Here is a 16,675-nt window from a genome sequence, read left to right on the forward strand (position 1 = left end):
CATTTGAAGACCGCATGTTACCCCGGGTCGACTCTCACGCGAGCGCGACCAGACTCACTGCTGTGGGGCATTGACACACGAAAATCATGTCCTCGGTCCCTCCGCCGGACCACCGTCCCGCCAAGCGCATCCGCCAGGCCTGCGAGCCGTGCCGGTGTGTCCAGTGAATGCAGTCTTCCGCTTGCCAGTAAAGCTGACCCCTGAAGCCGCAAGAAATCACGCTGTCCGGGTGAGCGGCCCAACTGCTCGCACTGCTCCCGCCTCGCCCAGACTTGCTACTACGCCTCCGATCATCCTGCCGCTGCCGACTACCACCACAGCACCGCCGAGAGTACTACCAGTACCGATGCCAACCGCGATCGCCATGGTAGCATCCCCGGCAATACCGAAACGGTTGGTCCCTGCCTACTCTTCTCCCCCCCGTTTCTCTTCTTGTTCCAGCCATTGCTGACTCTTCCGCCTGCTTCAGGCTGATCGCCTCAGTGCTTTGGAGACCAAAGTCGCCGAAGTGCTTGGAGCGCTAAAGTACGCCCGCCGCTTCTCCCGTCCGGCCCGCGCTTTGCTGACGCCTCCCTCAGCCGCATACCATGGACTGCAAGTCCGCCCACCCCTACTCCCTCCACCAGCCTTACCACTTGCCCAGGACCCGTCGACCAGCCTTCTCCTCCCGCAACAGCAAGGTTGGTTCTTTTGGTCTTCGTGGAATATCCCCTGACGCTGACAACTGCCCAGCACGCTGCCACAATGGGACATCATTGTCAACGTGGCAGAGCTCTATCTTCTCTATTGCAATGGCCAGCCGCTTCCTCTGTTTGACCCAAGAAATTTTATATCCACCCTGGGGACGAGGGACCCTGAGCTTCTTTTTGCTATCTTGGCCGTGGCTGTGCGTTTCTCCGATAACCCCCTATACCGAGACAGACGAGAACAAGCAATCCGAGGATATGCGGAGGCTGCTCGTACCCTTGTCATGCGTAGAGTCTCCAATGGCCCCATAGAACTCTCGACGCTGCAGGCATTCTGTCTGTTAAGCTTTGTTGATTTCAGCGGTACGCCCCGTCCATGCCCGCTGCTGCTCCAAAACAAAACCTAATCAGAATCTCCAGTTGGCAACACACATAGGGCGAGCTCGCTGACCTCGTTGGCGCTGGATCTCGCCGAAAGTGCCGGACTCTCCAGTGAATGCCATGTAGCATTACATGATTCGGCCCATGAAGAAAGGCGACGGTGTTTCTGGAGCATCATCTTCCTCAAGAAACTCCACGGAAGTAATTGCGGCGTCTATTCGATATCCCCCGACGAAAACTTCCCCAAGTATCCTACAAGCACCAAGAAACCCCCATTTTCCGACCCGAGCGTAGACGCAAGGGTAGTCCAAGTTGGCGTGAAGGACCAAGGTATTACGGCTTATGTCATTCAGTTGACCGAGTACTGGCACAAGGCCGTCCGCTACACACGGCGACGAGCCAGCCCGGGAGTGCACTGCCCATGGTCAGCCGAATCTGAGTACTCAAAGATCATGGTCGCCATGATGGAATTCGAATCGCACATGCCTTACAAGCATCGTTTCCGGCCCTCGAAATTCGCAGAGCGACCTACCGAGGAGTTGGAGAGGCAGCGAGACTACTGGTGCCCCTGGCTCTTCTCGCAGACCATCTACCACACCATCATGTGCCTGCTCAACCACCCGCTGATCCTTTCCCTACGCCTGCGTAGCTTCCGAGTTAGCATCCCTGAAATCTTCCTCCAGCACACGGCGGATTTGATAGCCTCGCACACTGACTGGGTCGTCCACCTCATCGACCTCATCGGAGAGAAGGCGTTTCGCGTCACCGATCCGTTCATCGGCAACTGCGTCGCCGTCGTCGCCACCATCTACTTGCAGCAGAGCTTCGCCGACGATGCCGGCATCCGCACCGAGAAGCGCAACAACTTCCTCAAGTGCCTCGATTTCGTTCGCCTGCTCGGCGTCCATTGGCCACACATCGCTCAGCTCGTAAACATCCTCTTCCTCCTCCCACAAACAAGAATAAACCTTTCGTTACTAACACGAAGCTCCTCTTCCAGGCCTCCAAACTCCAATCTTTCGAAGCCACCGTCTCAGCCTCCTACCATGACTCCTCGACCACCACCACCACAGCCGCTGCCTCCCCCTTAGCGGCCGCCGAAACAGCAGGAACCTCCTCCCCCTCCCCCTCAAACATCCAACAACCCTCCTCCGTCTTCATCGACCTGACCACCTTCTGGGATATCCTCGAAGCCGTCTTCACCTCGTCTACCAGCGACCCCTCCGGCTCCATCTTCGGCTCTAGCCTCTGGCCGCACCACCACGCGAGCGGCACCGGTGTCGGCGGCAACGGCGCCAATGGCGGCGGCGGCACGCCCCATGGAGAGGTCGTGTCGTCGAGGTTGCTGCCCGAGCCGACGTACCCGCGTGGGGAGAACAGTAGCGGTGGTGGGAACATGGCGAGGCATAATAGCGTGTCGACGCCTGGTGGCACAAGTGCGTCCGGCGGTCATGCGGGGTTACGTGGCGGTGGTGGCGGTAGTGGCGGGAGCGCTATGGGCGGTGGGGTGTCTGGAGGTAGTGATGGTAGCAGAGTGATGGCGATATCATCAGTAGGGGGAGAGGGAAGTGGAGGTGGAGGTGGCGGTGGCAGTGTTGGTGGCGCGGGCAACACGGGTGGGGTAGGACCGGGAGGGGACATCATGGACTCGATGGCGCTTGGGATGGGTGATAACGATGAGCTGGCGGTGCTGGCGCAGAGTTATTTTGCGCAGGGACAGGATTTCGTGAGGGGTGTGGACGACTGGTGGTCGTTTGGGCAGGTTTGATGAGGGAGCCAATGCGTGTGGAAGGTAACGCGCTACGATTTTTCATTTTCGTCACTGTTGATGATGCATGTACGAACTGTGTAAGGATGTATTGGGTATCATGTGTTGGTTCACGTCTTTTCTATGTAATCGTTGGCTGGATAAATAGAGATCTCCGCGCAATGCAAATGCCAGTTTCAAACTCACCCTCGTTTCCTCATATCTCTCTCGTATCCTTCGTTTCTACACGGACAAGATACTTTCACCCCCATAGTAGAATTCATCCGACCTCCCAAACGGGTGGGGATAATTGAACGGCAAGCAGCCAATGCCCTGGCCAGTACACTTCAAGCTTGTAAGCCACATCGGCTCACCCATCGGAACCATTCCCCAAAACGCTTGCCATGGGAAAGTTTCACAGCTCCAAATGGATATTTGCCTGTCTCCGCCGTCGTTCAACTGATGATTGAGCGGACCGCCGAGGCAACGCTAATAAGTCTGCTGGACGGCCTAATACCTAACAGTGCTGCTGCGCCACACTAAATACGCATGCATGCATGCATTTAACTGCCCCCTCGGTCCCTCCGACGGACCGACAAACTAAAAAGTGCGCCGCCATTTTCGACCATGCGGCCAGCCGGCCGGGGGTTGGGAGGGGGGGTGTGATGAGCGACTCGCGATCCGACGAACGAAAACAAGTTTCAATAATAGGGTGGGGGGGGAAAAGGGTTCGTGAACGGAACGGACGGGAGCTAAAAAGAACCCTAGGTAGTGACGTTGACGTGACATCTGAACTAGCGCGGGTGGGGGTGGCTCGTTGGCTCCGGCCCTCGATGCTATAATGGCTCGAACCGTGGAAAAAAAAAACCATCGGTGGGATAATATCAACGATGGGTGCCCAGTCGGTTATCTCGGAAGCGAGCCGTGGTGTTGTCACTACTGTCCTTTTGAGATCTTCGTGATGTATGTATGTATGTGTGTACATACATTCGTGCAGCTGCATGTGCGCCCGCAGGCGCAGCTCCGATCTCCGATGGAGAGGAAGATCTGTGTGAAAGTCAATCTTGCATTGGAGGATCCTAGTTTCTTTTGAGGATGGACCCTCTGTCACAAGCAATTATAATCCGTTGTCATAAGCAAGCACATGTTGTTTGCTCTGGATTGCATAAGTACAGAATCCTTACCCAAGACTCGACAACCACGGAGCCACCCGGAGAAAATAACGACGATGCGTCATAGTCTGCAAGACCCTAGAGTCCAACAATGTCTGTCCATCATCACATCTGATACCTTTACTCGAAAAGCCAACCATCAATTAGCCATCCCCACCCACCACTCTTCTAAAACCTCAAATCCCACCCAATCTCCCTCCCCAGCCTCGGCAACTCCTCGGCCACAGTCTGCACGTCCTTATCGCCCCTCCCACTGACATTGATCACGACGTCCTTCCCCTTGCCCAACTCCCTCGCCAGCTCCACCCCGCCCCACACCGCATGCGCCGTCTCCAGCGCCGGGATGACCCCCTCGTACTGACACAGCAGCCTGAACCCGCTCAGCGCCTGCGCGTCCGTCGCCGCGACGAACCTCGCCCTCCCGCTCGCCTTCCACGCCGCCATCTGCGGGCCCACGCCGGGGTAGTCCAAGCCGGCGGATATCGAGTGCGTGTCGAGGATCTGGCCGTCGGCGTCCTGCAGCAGGTAGGTGCGCACGCCGTGCAGGACGCCGACGGTGCCGTTGGTGAGGGTCGCGCTGTGCCGCAGCGTGTCGGCGCCGTCGCCGGCGGCCTCGACGCCGAGGAGTTGGACGACGCCTGCGCCGTCGAGAGCGAAGGGGTAGAACAGGCCGACGGCGTTGCTGCCGCCGCCGACGCAGGCGACGACCGCGTCGGGGAGCTTGCCCGCTTGCTGGAGCATCGAGGCGCGCGTCTCTTGGCCGATGACGCTCTGGAAGGTGCGGACGATCTGGGAGGTGGGAGATGGAGTGGAAGATTTAGTGGGTGGTAGACGTCAACGGCGGGAGGGGCGGATTGTAGCGTCTGTTCTTCTTTTCTTTTTTTTTTCTGCTTGTATTTTACTCACCTGCGGGAACGGATGGGGTCCGATGGCAGAGCCAATCAGGTAATGGGTGGTGGACAAATTGGCCACCCAAGCCTGCAGTGCCTCTGCGGGCTGGTGTCAGCACTAGGTAAGGAGCCCGGAAGTGTGGGTTTTGATGGGCGGGTGGATGATTATCAAACAAAAGAGCCTCCCGCCACCACATGTGTGAAACAGGGGAACGGCAAGCGTCGAAAAAAACCAAAGGGAAGGGCAAAACAAACCATTGACGGCATTCCGCAGCGTCTTCGAGCCAGCCTCGACGGGTACCACTTCCGCACCCAATAGTCTGATGCGGAAGACATTCAACGCTTGACGCCGCGCATCCTCCGCTCCCATGTAGATCGTGCACTTCATGCCGAATTTGGCGCAGACCGTCGCCGTGGCCACGCCGTGCTGACCAGCTCCCGTTTCTGCGATGATTTCTTTCTTGCCCAGACGGCGGGCCAGAAGGATCTGCAGAGGCACAGAAGATGATTGCGTCAGTAAAGTAGATCCCATCATGATAATCTTCCGTGCTGGACCAGGGTTCATCGCTTCCCCAGGGATGCAATCCTATCCTTACCTGTCCAAGGGCGTTGTTGATCTTGTGGCTGCCCGTGTGGTTGAGATCCTCCCGCTTCAGCCAGATGTTAGCTCCGCCAATGTGCTCCGTGAGCCGCTCCGCCTTGTGCAATTGACCTGGCCGGCCCAGGAACGAGTAGTAGGAGCGGAACTCCTCCCAGAATTTGGGGTCGTCCATGCATGCCTGGAACCCCGCCTCCAGCTCGGCCAGGCAGCCCATCAGGGCTTCAGGCACATACTGCCCGCCGAACCCCTCAATGTGGGTGCCACTATCCATGGCAGCGGCCGGGCCCTTGCCAACTGCGAGCCCCTCCAGATGATCGACAAGCGCTGTGCCGCTGTCCGTCCGCTTATACCCGGACGGCCTGCCGCTCATGCCAGCAGGGCGTCCGCTGATGGCCGCTGCGTGCGATTCAACGCCCGCGGCCGCCCGGCCAGCCCGCGCTTCGCTAAGCACGCAAGCCAACGGGTCGGCCGTGGCGACGGCCTCGGCCACGGCTCCGATCTCCTCGAACTCTTGGTGGGTTTGAGGTTCCGATCGGATTGCCACCGGCAGCGTCTTGCCCGCGAACTGATGCACCTTGTCCAATAGCTGGGACAGTTCTGCCTTGGGGGTGCCGCCGGGGACGACATAGATGAAGGAATCTGCAATCTTTCCCAGTACACCGAGCCGGGCCTCGTCGGTGGTCGGTGCAACCAAGGGTACATACGAGATGCTAATATGGTGGTTCTCTCATCAGCAAGCTACAGATCAATGATTTCGAACAAGACCTTTGGGTCTGTCCCGATGGGACAAGGACGGGTAGTAGTCTCACCCATATCGCGTGCAGTAGTCCCTGAGGCGGACGGCCTCCTCCGGAGGGGCATCGAGGATGACCAAGCCATCGATGCCCGCGGCACGGGCATCCTTGATCATCGTCTCCTCGCCATAGCTTAGAAAAGGGTTCAAGTAGCCCATCAGAAGCACCGGCGCCTGCAGGCCTTTGGTGCGGGCCGCCCGGACCATCTCCAAGCAAGTGCTCATTTTAACCCCGTTCAGTAGGGCTTTCTGCGCACGGCGGGTAAACGTTAGCATATGGTCCCTTCGAACGTCGGACCCACATGCTCTTGGTGCTACTGTGTAAGCGTGTATTGCTACTCACCATGTTCGCGGATTGGATGGCTGGAGTATCGGCGATTGGGTCTGTAAACGGTACGCCAAGCTCGATGATGTCTGTCGTATTATATCAGTGGCTGTGCTGGAGAGGCGGCTTGTGCCTTGTAGGAAAGTCATAAGCTTACCAACTCCACCCGCCTCTAGAGCGAGTAAGACATCTGGCGTCTCTTCCACGGCAGGATAGCCCGCGGTTACATGGCCAATTAGTGCAGGCTGTGCCGTGTGTAAGTGCTTTTGCGTTCAAACGCCATGGCGTGTGTGTGTGTGAAGAGCGCTGGCTCACCCGTTGCTCGTCTGCACACTTCGCGAAAACGTCCTTGATGTGATTCATGGTTGCTGAGAGGGGAGATGATGAGAGAACTGGAGAGCGAGATGGACTCGGCATTTCAGCTGGATTTATACGGCGACGGAGAGAAGGCGTTGGCCAGCGTCCATCTCGTCCGGCCCATGGACAGCTCCGGCCAGCCAATCAGCCATCTTGGAGAGCTGATGAGGGTCGCATCCGACCCTGACGGAGGCGGAAACGGAGGCGGACCGTGTCAGGTACGTGAGAGTGCTCTATGGTCGGGCGCGGTTTTGGCTGAAGGGTCTTATCAGGATCCGTCGGGATGCCAGGAGTTGCGGGGAGGCTGATGCGAGTCATGATTTACTCCGCTCGTGGCAGATAAGCGGGGTCGGATGGTGGTCTGGAGATATGTAATCCGTACGCGTACGCAGGGACCCGACTCCTACGTCCATCACTCCGGTTATCTCGGCCGTGGCTCGATAAGGATGTTTCTTTCTTGTCTCCGTGTGTAATTCCAGACGGTAAAGCTCCCCCCAGCGGCCTCGGTTGCGTACCTAGTCTGTCGAACGCGCCAAGACGCCTCATGTCCGGTTCATCAGTGTCTGCTTCTGACGAACGGCTATGCAAGGCATGTAGGTACGTCAATTGAAATCCTGCCCGTCGAGGAGGTTGTGGGATGAGCGAGGGCCAGATCCAGACGAAGGCACCGCTTAGCACCAAATCTTGATGATGCATCACGGTGCTGCTGACGCGAAGCCTCCGTCATTGAAAAGCTTATTGCACAGGGCTGGTCAATCATCATTGGGCATCTGCTCCTTCATCTCGCATGAACATGGCTTAACTGGTAAAAGATCAACAAGAGGGTGGCCGAGCACCCCGGGAGAGCTGTTACGGTGCTGCCTATAAGTCTGGTTTGGGGTAGCAAGCTAGCCCCGTGTCGTTGACCTGTCATTATTCGGGCTCCAGGGCCTATTTATTGTCGCAGGACAAGGCCATGACTGGATAGTGCGCAATCTTGGTCAAGTGGAGAATTTGACAGCCTCAATCGACGGTAGCCCGTGCATGCGTTGCCGTGGCCCGTGGGCGGCAGCTGTGGGGACGTTCCTTTCGAAGTACAGCCACGCAGCTGAAGCCCCCGGGCAGTGGGGCGATCGTTTACGCTAGCACGAGTGTTGAGAGACCAGAGCGCGGCAGATGTTGCCGGTTTTCTGTAGACCTGTAACTCTCCCCCAGGAGATTTGTTCTGCAGGCTCACAATAGATGCATTTCCGGCTCCGCTCGGCTGCTGGGGCCTCGACCACGTTCCAGTGCAGATAGCTGGCGTGCCAGGAGCATTTCCAGAAGACACTGGTAGCCGGAGAGGCCTGTTTTGGACGTACTGACGCTGGATAGGATCGAAGCTCTAGGCCACTGAGCTTGGCCATCTGCGCTTGCTACATCTGGCGCGCAGTCAGTTGATCGCAGTACTAGACGACAGGGCGAGGCGGAACGTGGGCGTGGCCAGTCATGGCTGTAAACCACGCCATCAAACAGGACGCTTCGGCAGCGAAACTGGCAAAGGCTAGGGTCGAGGAAGAAACTCCGGGCAATAATAGCGACGGGTTGGAGCGCAGTAGGCGGAACGCTCTTCGTTTGGCGCGGTCCGCTAAGATGGGGCAGAGAAGCTGATTGCGCGCCGTCGCTGCCGCGGTCCCAGGCGGATTATTCCTACCCACCACGAACTCCGCAGATCCAAATCCTTTTACAGGGACTTAACCCTAATGGTCGTCTTCCAGCCACCAATCGGAAGCCCTACCCAGCTTCCTAGCAGGGCCCGTGGCATTGCCGAGCGGGAACCCCTGTGGAATCTGCGTCGATCCACAGCGGCACGGCAGCTGAACCTCATCCCAACTTGCCTGCCTTGATCAACACATCAGTCGAGAGGCGCGACTAGCGCCATGGGAATTGGCCAACACAGCTATAGCGCACCGCTCGCCACAAGCACATGCCTAGTCGACGGGGCTGTAAGGGGAAAACTTCGACATGCTTTGCCGTACGAACCGAGTGTCTCATCAACGGGCAACAGGCGAGAGCTGAAGAATATTGGCTGCTATTTCCAATGCGTCTTTTACAAATCACCTTCTCCCGGCCCTAAGGGAAGGGTGGTGCCATTTGACAACCGGCCAGATAGCCAGCTGGCGAGCCGTCGCCTCTGCTTACCTGTTTACAATCAAAGCCTTCGCCAAAAATGCTTGTTTCGCACGCATGCGCTCATCGCCGGAGCCTGTTTGCACCCGTGCAGAATCCAGACCACTTGGTGCGGTTCCGCTTGCCAAGAAATGTCGCAGTAGTGAGGTTCAAGCACCGTAGCGTAGCGTCTGCCAGCTTTGCAAGCGAGGCTCAGGTGGTTGTGGTGGTGGTGGCGGCGGCTAGGTGAGAAAAGCCCGATGGGATGAAGCATTGGACTGACCCACGAGCCTGGGACTGGCGTATTCGAACGTTGGAGGCCGGCGTCAGCATGATCCTTGGACAGCTGTTTTCAACGCCCTGGTGTATGATGCCCTCAGTCTTCCCCGCCCCGTGAATTTGCGGCCACAGCGGGGCTTGGGCTGTTCGTTCGTCGGAGACCCGTTCCACTATTCCGTCCGGAGCCATCTCCAGCACATGGCCGCAGTGTCGGCACACCATTCACTAACAAGTAGCCCCCATACATATACTTACAGGGTCAGCCTGTCACTCCAATGCACATGGCACTGGACGGTCAATAACCACACGCTAACTCATACCTAATAACATTTCGACCAACCCGCCCAAGACCCGGTGGCTGCTGCCATAGTCCAAGCCTTTTCGAACTCTGCGTCAATATGCTTGTATACTCAGGTCAGCATTCCCCCAGAAAGCGCACTTGATCGGCTGCTGAGACTGACTGGAAACCAGTGGGGTCAATGCCAGGACAAAAGCAACCGGTTGACGACGCTTTTAAGCCAAGGACGAGACGGCCTTCTGTGCCGGTGAACTCGGCATGCAACCATTGCCGGAGGCTTCATGCACGCTGTGAGGAGCAGCGCCCGTGCAAGCGGTGCGTGGCGTCCGGAAGAGGGGTAGGTCTTGCCAGAAGGGCTGAATCGGGCCGTGAGCTGATTTCTGTGCTCCATAGATGGACTGCTTTGACCCGGAGCACAAGAAGAGAGGCAGGCCGAGGATATACGACGTGAGCATCAACAAGCCCACGTAAGTCTCTGGTCCCGGGGTTCTTTGACCAGAGCTGACAGCCGACAGGTTTGAGATCGCGCCCAAGGACGCAAGACACCACCCGACAATGCAACCGCGATATGCCATGTTGCCGCAACAAAGCTCAACCCCAAGGCCCGAGAAGGCGGCGCTGCTTCTTCCCTTGCCGCAAGAAAGATGGGCGTCGTCGTCGCAATACCTCGGGCGCGAATCGGCATTTACGCAATTCCATCTGAGAGAGCCGACATGTCCACCGCTCTTAAGGAGGGATTCCATGCACCTGCAGTTCCGGCGAGACTCGACATCATCACAGTCGTCGTCGATTCATTCGACGAATATCCACACGTCAATGCTGCCGGGAGCAGGAACACCTCCAGATACACCGTCGGGTCCCATGTGGACGAACCCGTTCGCTTCGGAGGGCAACAAATGGATATACGGAGAGGGGGCGTCTGGCAAGGTACAGCTACGCGAAGACGGTGGGCGAAGCGTGGTGTTTCCGGAGGCAAAGAAAGGACGCGGTCTTTCGATCGACGAGCTCCTTTGCTAACAAATGTGTTGTTTGGTTTTCTTCTGGCCCGGAGTAAGGATTGTTTGCAGGTGGTTGGTGTGAGGGACTCAAGGAATTACGCGCAAGCTAGATACTCCAGTAGTGATTACGCAGGCGGACGCATGGCTGTAGCAGTCATTACCTATCGATTCAACTTTTTTTCTCTCGATAAGCAATCGTTTGCAAGCCACTAGCACAGGGTTAGCGTGACGGTCGAGATGGTGTCGAGTGCGGGGTAAAACTGCGGGGGGTGACTAGTAGTAGTGTAGAGCCATGCGCATGTGAGTTGCGAGTGATGAAGCTTAAATCAGCCCTGTGCTCAACCACGAAGGAGGAACAGGCGAATAATCGCGGAAGGCCCTGGGCGATCGCATTGGCCATGACTCGAGCCGGCCGCGTGCACATGGAGTGCGGTACCAAGGGCTCAGCGGCCAGGTCACGCGGGAAGAGAACGAAGCTACCCGGCGACGGCAGCGTGGCGAGGAAGGCGGCGTGGATGGCGGAGAGAGCGAGGTGAAGACGGTGCAGGGAGACGGTGCAAGGTAGTGAAGAGCCGATGGGAGGACGGAAGGAGGTGGAAGCTGGAAGGCGCCCCACACTGCGCCTTCCCATTGGACAGCGTGTCTCGACGAGGCACCCCGTGGCCGTGCTGGCCGTGCTGGCCGTGCTGGTCCAACACCATAGCCGCCTCGGATGGCTCTGCCGGCAGTCTGACCCCCGCAAGCAGTCTTTCCTCCGACAGCATGCGTCACCCTCACTCGCTTCAGGCCACAGGCCCACCTCGTCGCGTGCGAGCAGTGCCGGCCGCCCCGCCATATATTAACCGGGATCAAGGCCCTCTGCTCGGCCTCTAAGTCACCGGAAGGCCACGCCTCGTTTTTGTTTCCCCCCCTGAGAGAGCAGAGAACCGACAATGACAGTTGAATCAAAGCCGACCATTCTGCTTGTCCCGGGTGCTTGGCAGCCCTCGGACGCCTTCGATCCTCTCCGTCGCCAGCTCAGGCAGAAGGGCTATGAATCCGTCGCCGTCGACCATCCCTCAGTGGGCAGCGAGCCGGCAGACCAGACTCTGGACACCGATGTCATCTCACTGAGGGCTGCCTTGGCCCATCTCATCGACCAGCAAGCCAAGCATGTGGTCCTCGTCCTCCACTCTTATGGTACGTACGTCCAGTCGGGCAAATACCGCTCCATCTCACTCACCACCAATCCAGGCGGAGTTGTCGGCTCCTGCGCTAGCGAGGGCTTCGGCGCCATACAGCGCGCCAAAGAGGGGAAACAGGGCGGCATTCTGGAGATCATCTATCTGTCCGCGTTCGCCCTTCCAAAGGGGACGAGCTTGGTCGACATGCTTGGCGGCGACCCTTTGCCATGGATGAGATTTGAGGTCGGTCATGTCCTTGCATCCCCTCCCACCATGTGCTCACAATCCTTCGCCTTCAGGGCCCCAAGGTCTTCGTCGACCTACCAGCCTCCACTGGTTTCCCTGATCTTTCGCCAGCCGAGCAGGAGAAGTGGAACTCCCGCCTCACCCACACTGCCGCTGCCGTCTTTTCCGGCCCCTCGACCTATGAGCCGTGGCATGACATCCCTTGCATGTATTTCATCTGCGATGGCGACACGGTTCTGCTCCCACCCATCCAAGAGGCAATGGCTCGGAACTTGAACGCTACTGTCCGAAGGACTACTGGCGCCCATTCTCCCTTCCTCTCCGTCACTGATCAGGTCGTGGAAGGAATCGAAGCTGGCGTAAAAGAGGGGCAGCTAAAGAGCAAGCTTTGACCGTACCCGGAACAACGAGCGTATCAATCATGAAGAAGAACATATCTATTGCTTGTGCTCACTGCTCAATTGACCCAGCAACCTTTATCCCTCACTGCACGTACCCCGGCAATGTTGTTACATCTGTGGTAATGTTCGGCGGCTTGCCTGCTTTCATCGCTTTGAGGTGCGGGTGTCTCTGTGGAAGGGAATCGACATCCGGATCCTGCACAGCCCAGAAGCACTCCTTTGAGATGGGATCGACAGACTTGAGGAATATCTCACGCCGCGCCTCAGCCCAGCCCTGGAGAAAGCTATCAGGAGCCCCTTTCTGCAAACAAGAGACTAAGGCGTCTGCAAGACTGCTGGCATCGAAGATGCCCGCAGCCATGCCCCACCCTGCGTAAGGATTCGTCACTGCGCCTGATGTCAGCCACCCAATATCCCGTGGCCTCTGTGTGGGAGATACCTACAGTGTGCCGCATCGCCGACCAAGAGGGCTCTGCCTTTGCGGAAGGACGTGGCGCAGAGTTGTTGCGCCTTGTACGGAGCCAGCCGGTCGATCTTGTACTCCAATGGTCTCGGGCCCGGTAGCATTGCCTCGTATTTTTCCGGGACGACTGCCTCGATGTCTTTCAGATCGAGCCCCAGAGGCACGCTGAAAGACACACGCCACAGTCCGTCATTCGTGATCTGGCTGATCAGGCCATAGTTCTCCTTGTCCACCATGAAGTTGGCGTGCTTGAAACCTCCATGCTTGGCAAAGTCGTAGTAGACGTCGGATGCTACGAGCTGGCATGGCAACGTCTCTCCTTCGAACTCGATTCCCGTCAACTTGCGGACCGTGCTTTTGCCCCCGTCGGCGCCCACCAGGAACAAGGCGTCAAATGTCTTCTCGGATCCATCAGGCGCAGAGACAGTTGCCGTGACGCCCTCGGCCGAGTCGTTGAAGGACCGCAAAGCATGACCCATGAGAACGGTGGCATGTTCGAGCCGCTGCAGATTCTCGTGGGCGATGGCGGCAAGCTTTCCCTGCGGTAAGATCAAAACCCCCGGCCTGTTGGGGTTATGCGGCGGCTCGAAGATGATGGACGAGTCGGATGTCCTGCGAAAGACCATGGCCGTGCTTGAGAGTTCGCCTGCCGCAGCAACCAAGTCGTCGAAGATTCCGGCTTTGATGAAATCCGGAAAGGCTGCCGGCAGGTGAGCCATTGCTTTCGGTGCGTCGTCCAGCTCATCTCTGGCCTCGATGACGGTGACGTCGATATCCGCCCGGGCCAGCCGCAGTGCGAGGATCAGCCCTACAGGCCCAGCACCGACGATAAGAACGGTCGTTTTGCTGCTTGACATTGCGATCTGCTGGCGAAAAGCCTTTGGCGTGCGGGGATTATACGGCGTCCGGCCTTCGCGCGTTATAACCAGACGGCTCTAGTGATCCGAACCACGCTTCTCCGACCGTGTCAGTCTCTTCCGATGCTCACACGTCTCTGGTGTACTCTCTGATCACAACGCCCTTGGTGGAATATCAGTGATTGCGGCGCAAGGTGAGATGCGGGGCAAAGGTCAGCGCGGATGACGCGGGGACCCGAAGTTCCGTCACTAGGGGCGGGTTCATCCTTCCGGCACCCTTGCGGTAGAAAAAACACTTCAGGAATGCATCACAAAACTTTGCGCACTGGCAGGGCATCCACCAAATGTCCACACAAGCGTCCGGTCCGGTATCAATTGTCTGTGGGCAAGGAACGAGCGCATTTCTCGCCTTGCACCATTGCTGGAGCGCTTCCGTTGATCACGAAGGGGCAGCTATGTGATAGTGCACTTACAACACTGGCTACCGCGGGAGCTCGTGCGTTGAATGAGTCCAGCAGCGACATGTCCGCCCACCAGGGCACTCAACATCTCGAATCTACGAGTTTGGATCTCTTCCAGATGCCGCCCGCGTGGCGCATCTGCGCAGATAAGCGAAGGCGAGCCGAGTGCGCGGACGAAAATATCTTGCACTTATGTCCGCCCTTGAGTTAACTCTCGCACCGCCGTCCGCTTGCGGCAATCAGCTATAGCTAGCGGGCTGTGGGTGGCCGGCCACAACCTACTACGCTCCTGTCCGCCTAATTATTCCCCACACGATGCCACATGTAAGCCGAGTGGGGTCACTACTACCTATCGACTTTGGCCAAGCTCCACGTTCTTCCGGTGCCGTGCCAGTCCCGCTGTCCACATACGCACGGGGCGTCAGGACCGGCTGGCGACTAAACAGCTCCCCATTGTTATTATTACACAGGCGCTTTTCTGCTCAACGGCGCTAGTGTCATCATAGTTCTGAGCGGAAGCGTGTCTGGTGATCGCGACGGAGGCTGGCGGCTCGTATTGTCCATGCGGATGCCCGCTGTTTATCCACGGGAGTAAGCATTCTGAAAAGAAACGCAGACAGGTACTGCTGGATTGGTGCCAGGGCAGTTGCTTGATTACACCTTCGAGGTGCGTGCTTACAGAGCGTAGAATAGTGTTTCCCATCCCTGCTTGCATGTGATGATGCAAGTAGCTGAGACACCGCATCCGCGACACTTTCATGTAAGACACGCGATGATTTAGCTTCGTCTAAGTAATTCCCTCTACGGCGACACTCGAGAGACATACTGACTATCGGAATGGCTGGTTCTAGAAGCGCGCGGTTCTCTTGGCAACGGAGAAACCTGTCTTGGGGCATTCAAGAGCATATTGAATTACGGCATGCAGGGCCTCGGAGCGTCCGTCGTGTTACCCACGGACTTTCTGGAGAAGCTCCGGAGTTCCAATTTACAAGCTACCGCGCGTTTACCGCAGATGCTCACGACCTATGTGTGTGTGTATATGCATGTTTACGCTGCCCTTGGCACTAGACTAGCTTGCATATCAACCCCACCGCAACGGATCTCCATTTTTCCCAACTACAGTCTTATCTCGCAGAGAATACTGATGTGCGGAATGGCCGTCATGGCTATATTTCATCACATACCCGAAACGGACAGATACTCCGTGGATTTTCCAACCGACAATGGTTGTTCTATCCGTAGCATCTTCACCCCTCAACACCACCTCACTTGATGATTACAGATCATTCAAGCCGCACCCCGCGAAGCACGTCATCCGCAGTCAGGTACTGCGTACCGAGGGATTGGGACGGGATGTAGGGTCAGCAGGCAGGGCACAGCCGGAGATGATGGCGGGGACGGACGCAGGGCCCTCGGCCGAGGAGGATGACACTCACACTGGGTCAAGGCGTCAGTCACTCTCTTGCCTCAACCCCAACCCCTCACCGATACCATCCGTGGTTTGCATGGGAGCTATGGGCCTATGTGGCTTTCGATGCGGATGGTGGAAGGAGGCATCGATGCGGGACCCTGCTTGAGGTAGTCGATCGGGCAGCTCCACCACATGGTTTGTAGGATTCCTTTACATCTACCCGTTTCTCGGATCTCGCCGAGGCACAAGCCATGGGACGGCAGGATCTGGTATGCCTCCTTATTTTCTCGCTTGGTCAGTCGGCAGCGTCTGACTTTCCGGAAAGTGCATGACGAGGATGAGCAGCTCGGTGAGGGAACTGTTTGGGATGAGCCTGAGGCAGCAACACACTCCCCTGACTGGGCATTTTGACTATTATGAGCTCGCTCCACTGTCCCCGATGGTGCTTGGTTGGGCATTCCAAGAGGATGTTGCACGTAAACAGGCCCATGCCGAAGCATCCGAATCAATTCGAGCCAATGACGTAATGATAGAGTCTAATGAAGAAGTGTTAATTAACGCAGATTCGCCATGTAGAGAACAAGACATGGGTGCATTTGATTGGGTAGAAACCAAGTCCGTAATGCACGTCACTGTATGAGGGGGAGCTTAAAGCTTGATGCTACGAGGATGGTGGTCCAAAGCGGACCACTAGAACGGCCATCTATGTTCCTTCTGTCGAAAAGTCCTCGCCGGATGCCTACCTTCTGTTTGCCCGGCTTGGAATGGCTGAGCCAAGAAGCTACATAGGCGTGTAATACCGGTTTACTGTGCAGGTTCAGCATGGGATTGAGCGGACATGTTCGAGCACGTCTTACTATCTCTCCCCTCCCCGTTGTTCAGCCTGCCTGCAGCCGGGCCGACCCATACTTACAAACAGTGTGCAACGCCTTGCGAGCCGGGCAGCTGCGACAGGGATGTTGTCGCCTGGCCGGCCCGCATACCGGCGCCGAGGAGCGAGCGCCTTGTGGCTGAGTTGG

At 57.4% G+C, this 16,675-nt stretch overlaps 5 protein-coding genes across 5 annotated transcripts; 3 read left to right on the top strand and 2 right to left on the bottom strand.

Annotated features, from left to right (window-relative positions):
* Nucleotides 1–86: 86 nt before the first annotated feature.
* Nucleotides 87–2,835, top strand: BKCO1_1000341 (c6 transcription; the record flags this gene model as incomplete). The annotated part of the gene is made up of 7 exons (XM_020269728.1): nucleotides 87–154; nucleotides 207–393; nucleotides 470–525; nucleotides 579–680; nucleotides 733–1,049; nucleotides 1,107–1,996; nucleotides 2,068–2,835. The coding sequence occupies 7 exons, from the start codon at nucleotides 87–89 to the stop codon at nucleotides 2,833–2,835; spliced, it is 2,388 nt and encodes a 795-aa protein (XP_020135059.1).
* Nucleotides 2,836–4,154: 1,319 nt separating this feature from the next.
* BKCO1_1000342 (tryptophan synthase) lies at nucleotides 4,155–6,958 on the bottom strand (the record flags this gene model as incomplete). Its single annotated transcript, XM_020269729.1, has 8 exons — nucleotides 4,155–4,775; nucleotides 4,893–4,975; nucleotides 5,132–5,363; nucleotides 5,473–6,187; nucleotides 6,287–6,519; nucleotides 6,614–6,684; nucleotides 6,753–6,840; nucleotides 6,911–6,958. The coding sequence occupies 8 exons, from the start codon at nucleotides 6,956–6,958 to the stop codon at nucleotides 4,155–4,157; spliced, it is 2,091 nt and encodes a 696-aa protein (XP_020135372.1).
* A 3,091-nt stretch (nucleotides 6,959–10,049) lies between these two features.
* Nucleotides 10,050–10,673, top strand: BKCO1_1000343 (uncharacterized protein; the record flags this gene model as incomplete). Its single annotated transcript, XM_020269730.1, has 2 exons — nucleotides 10,050–10,123; nucleotides 10,172–10,673. 2 exons carry the CDS (start codon nucleotides 10,050–10,052, stop codon nucleotides 10,671–10,673), a joined length of 576 nt encoding a protein of 191 aa, XP_020135061.1.
* A 913-nt stretch (nucleotides 10,674–11,586) lies between these two features.
* On the top strand, nucleotides 11,587–12,455 carry BKCO1_1000344 (uncharacterized protein; the record flags this gene model as incomplete). Its single annotated transcript, XM_020269731.1, has 3 exons — nucleotides 11,587–11,833; nucleotides 11,888–12,060; nucleotides 12,117–12,455. The coding sequence occupies 3 exons, from the start codon at nucleotides 11,587–11,589 to the stop codon at nucleotides 12,453–12,455; spliced, it is 759 nt and encodes a 252-aa protein (XP_020135063.1).
* Nucleotides 12,456–12,546: 91 nt separating this feature from the next.
* BKCO1_1000345 (para-nitrophenol 4-monooxygenase) lies at nucleotides 12,547–13,784 on the bottom strand (the record flags this gene model as incomplete). The annotated part of the gene is made up of 2 exons (XM_020269732.1): nucleotides 12,547–12,851; nucleotides 12,908–13,784. 2 exons carry the CDS (start codon nucleotides 13,782–13,784, stop codon nucleotides 12,547–12,549), a joined length of 1,182 nt encoding a protein of 393 aa, XP_020135062.1.
* Nucleotides 13,785–16,675: the final 2,891 nt, after the last annotated feature.

Source organism: Diplodia corticola, assembly GCF_001883845.1.
Source record: "Diplodia corticola strain CBS 112549 chromosome Unknown scaffold1, whole genome shotgun sequence".
Classification (NCBI taxonomy): domain Eukaryota; kingdom Fungi; phylum Ascomycota; class Dothideomycetes; order Botryosphaeriales; family Botryosphaeriaceae; genus Diplodia; species Diplodia corticola.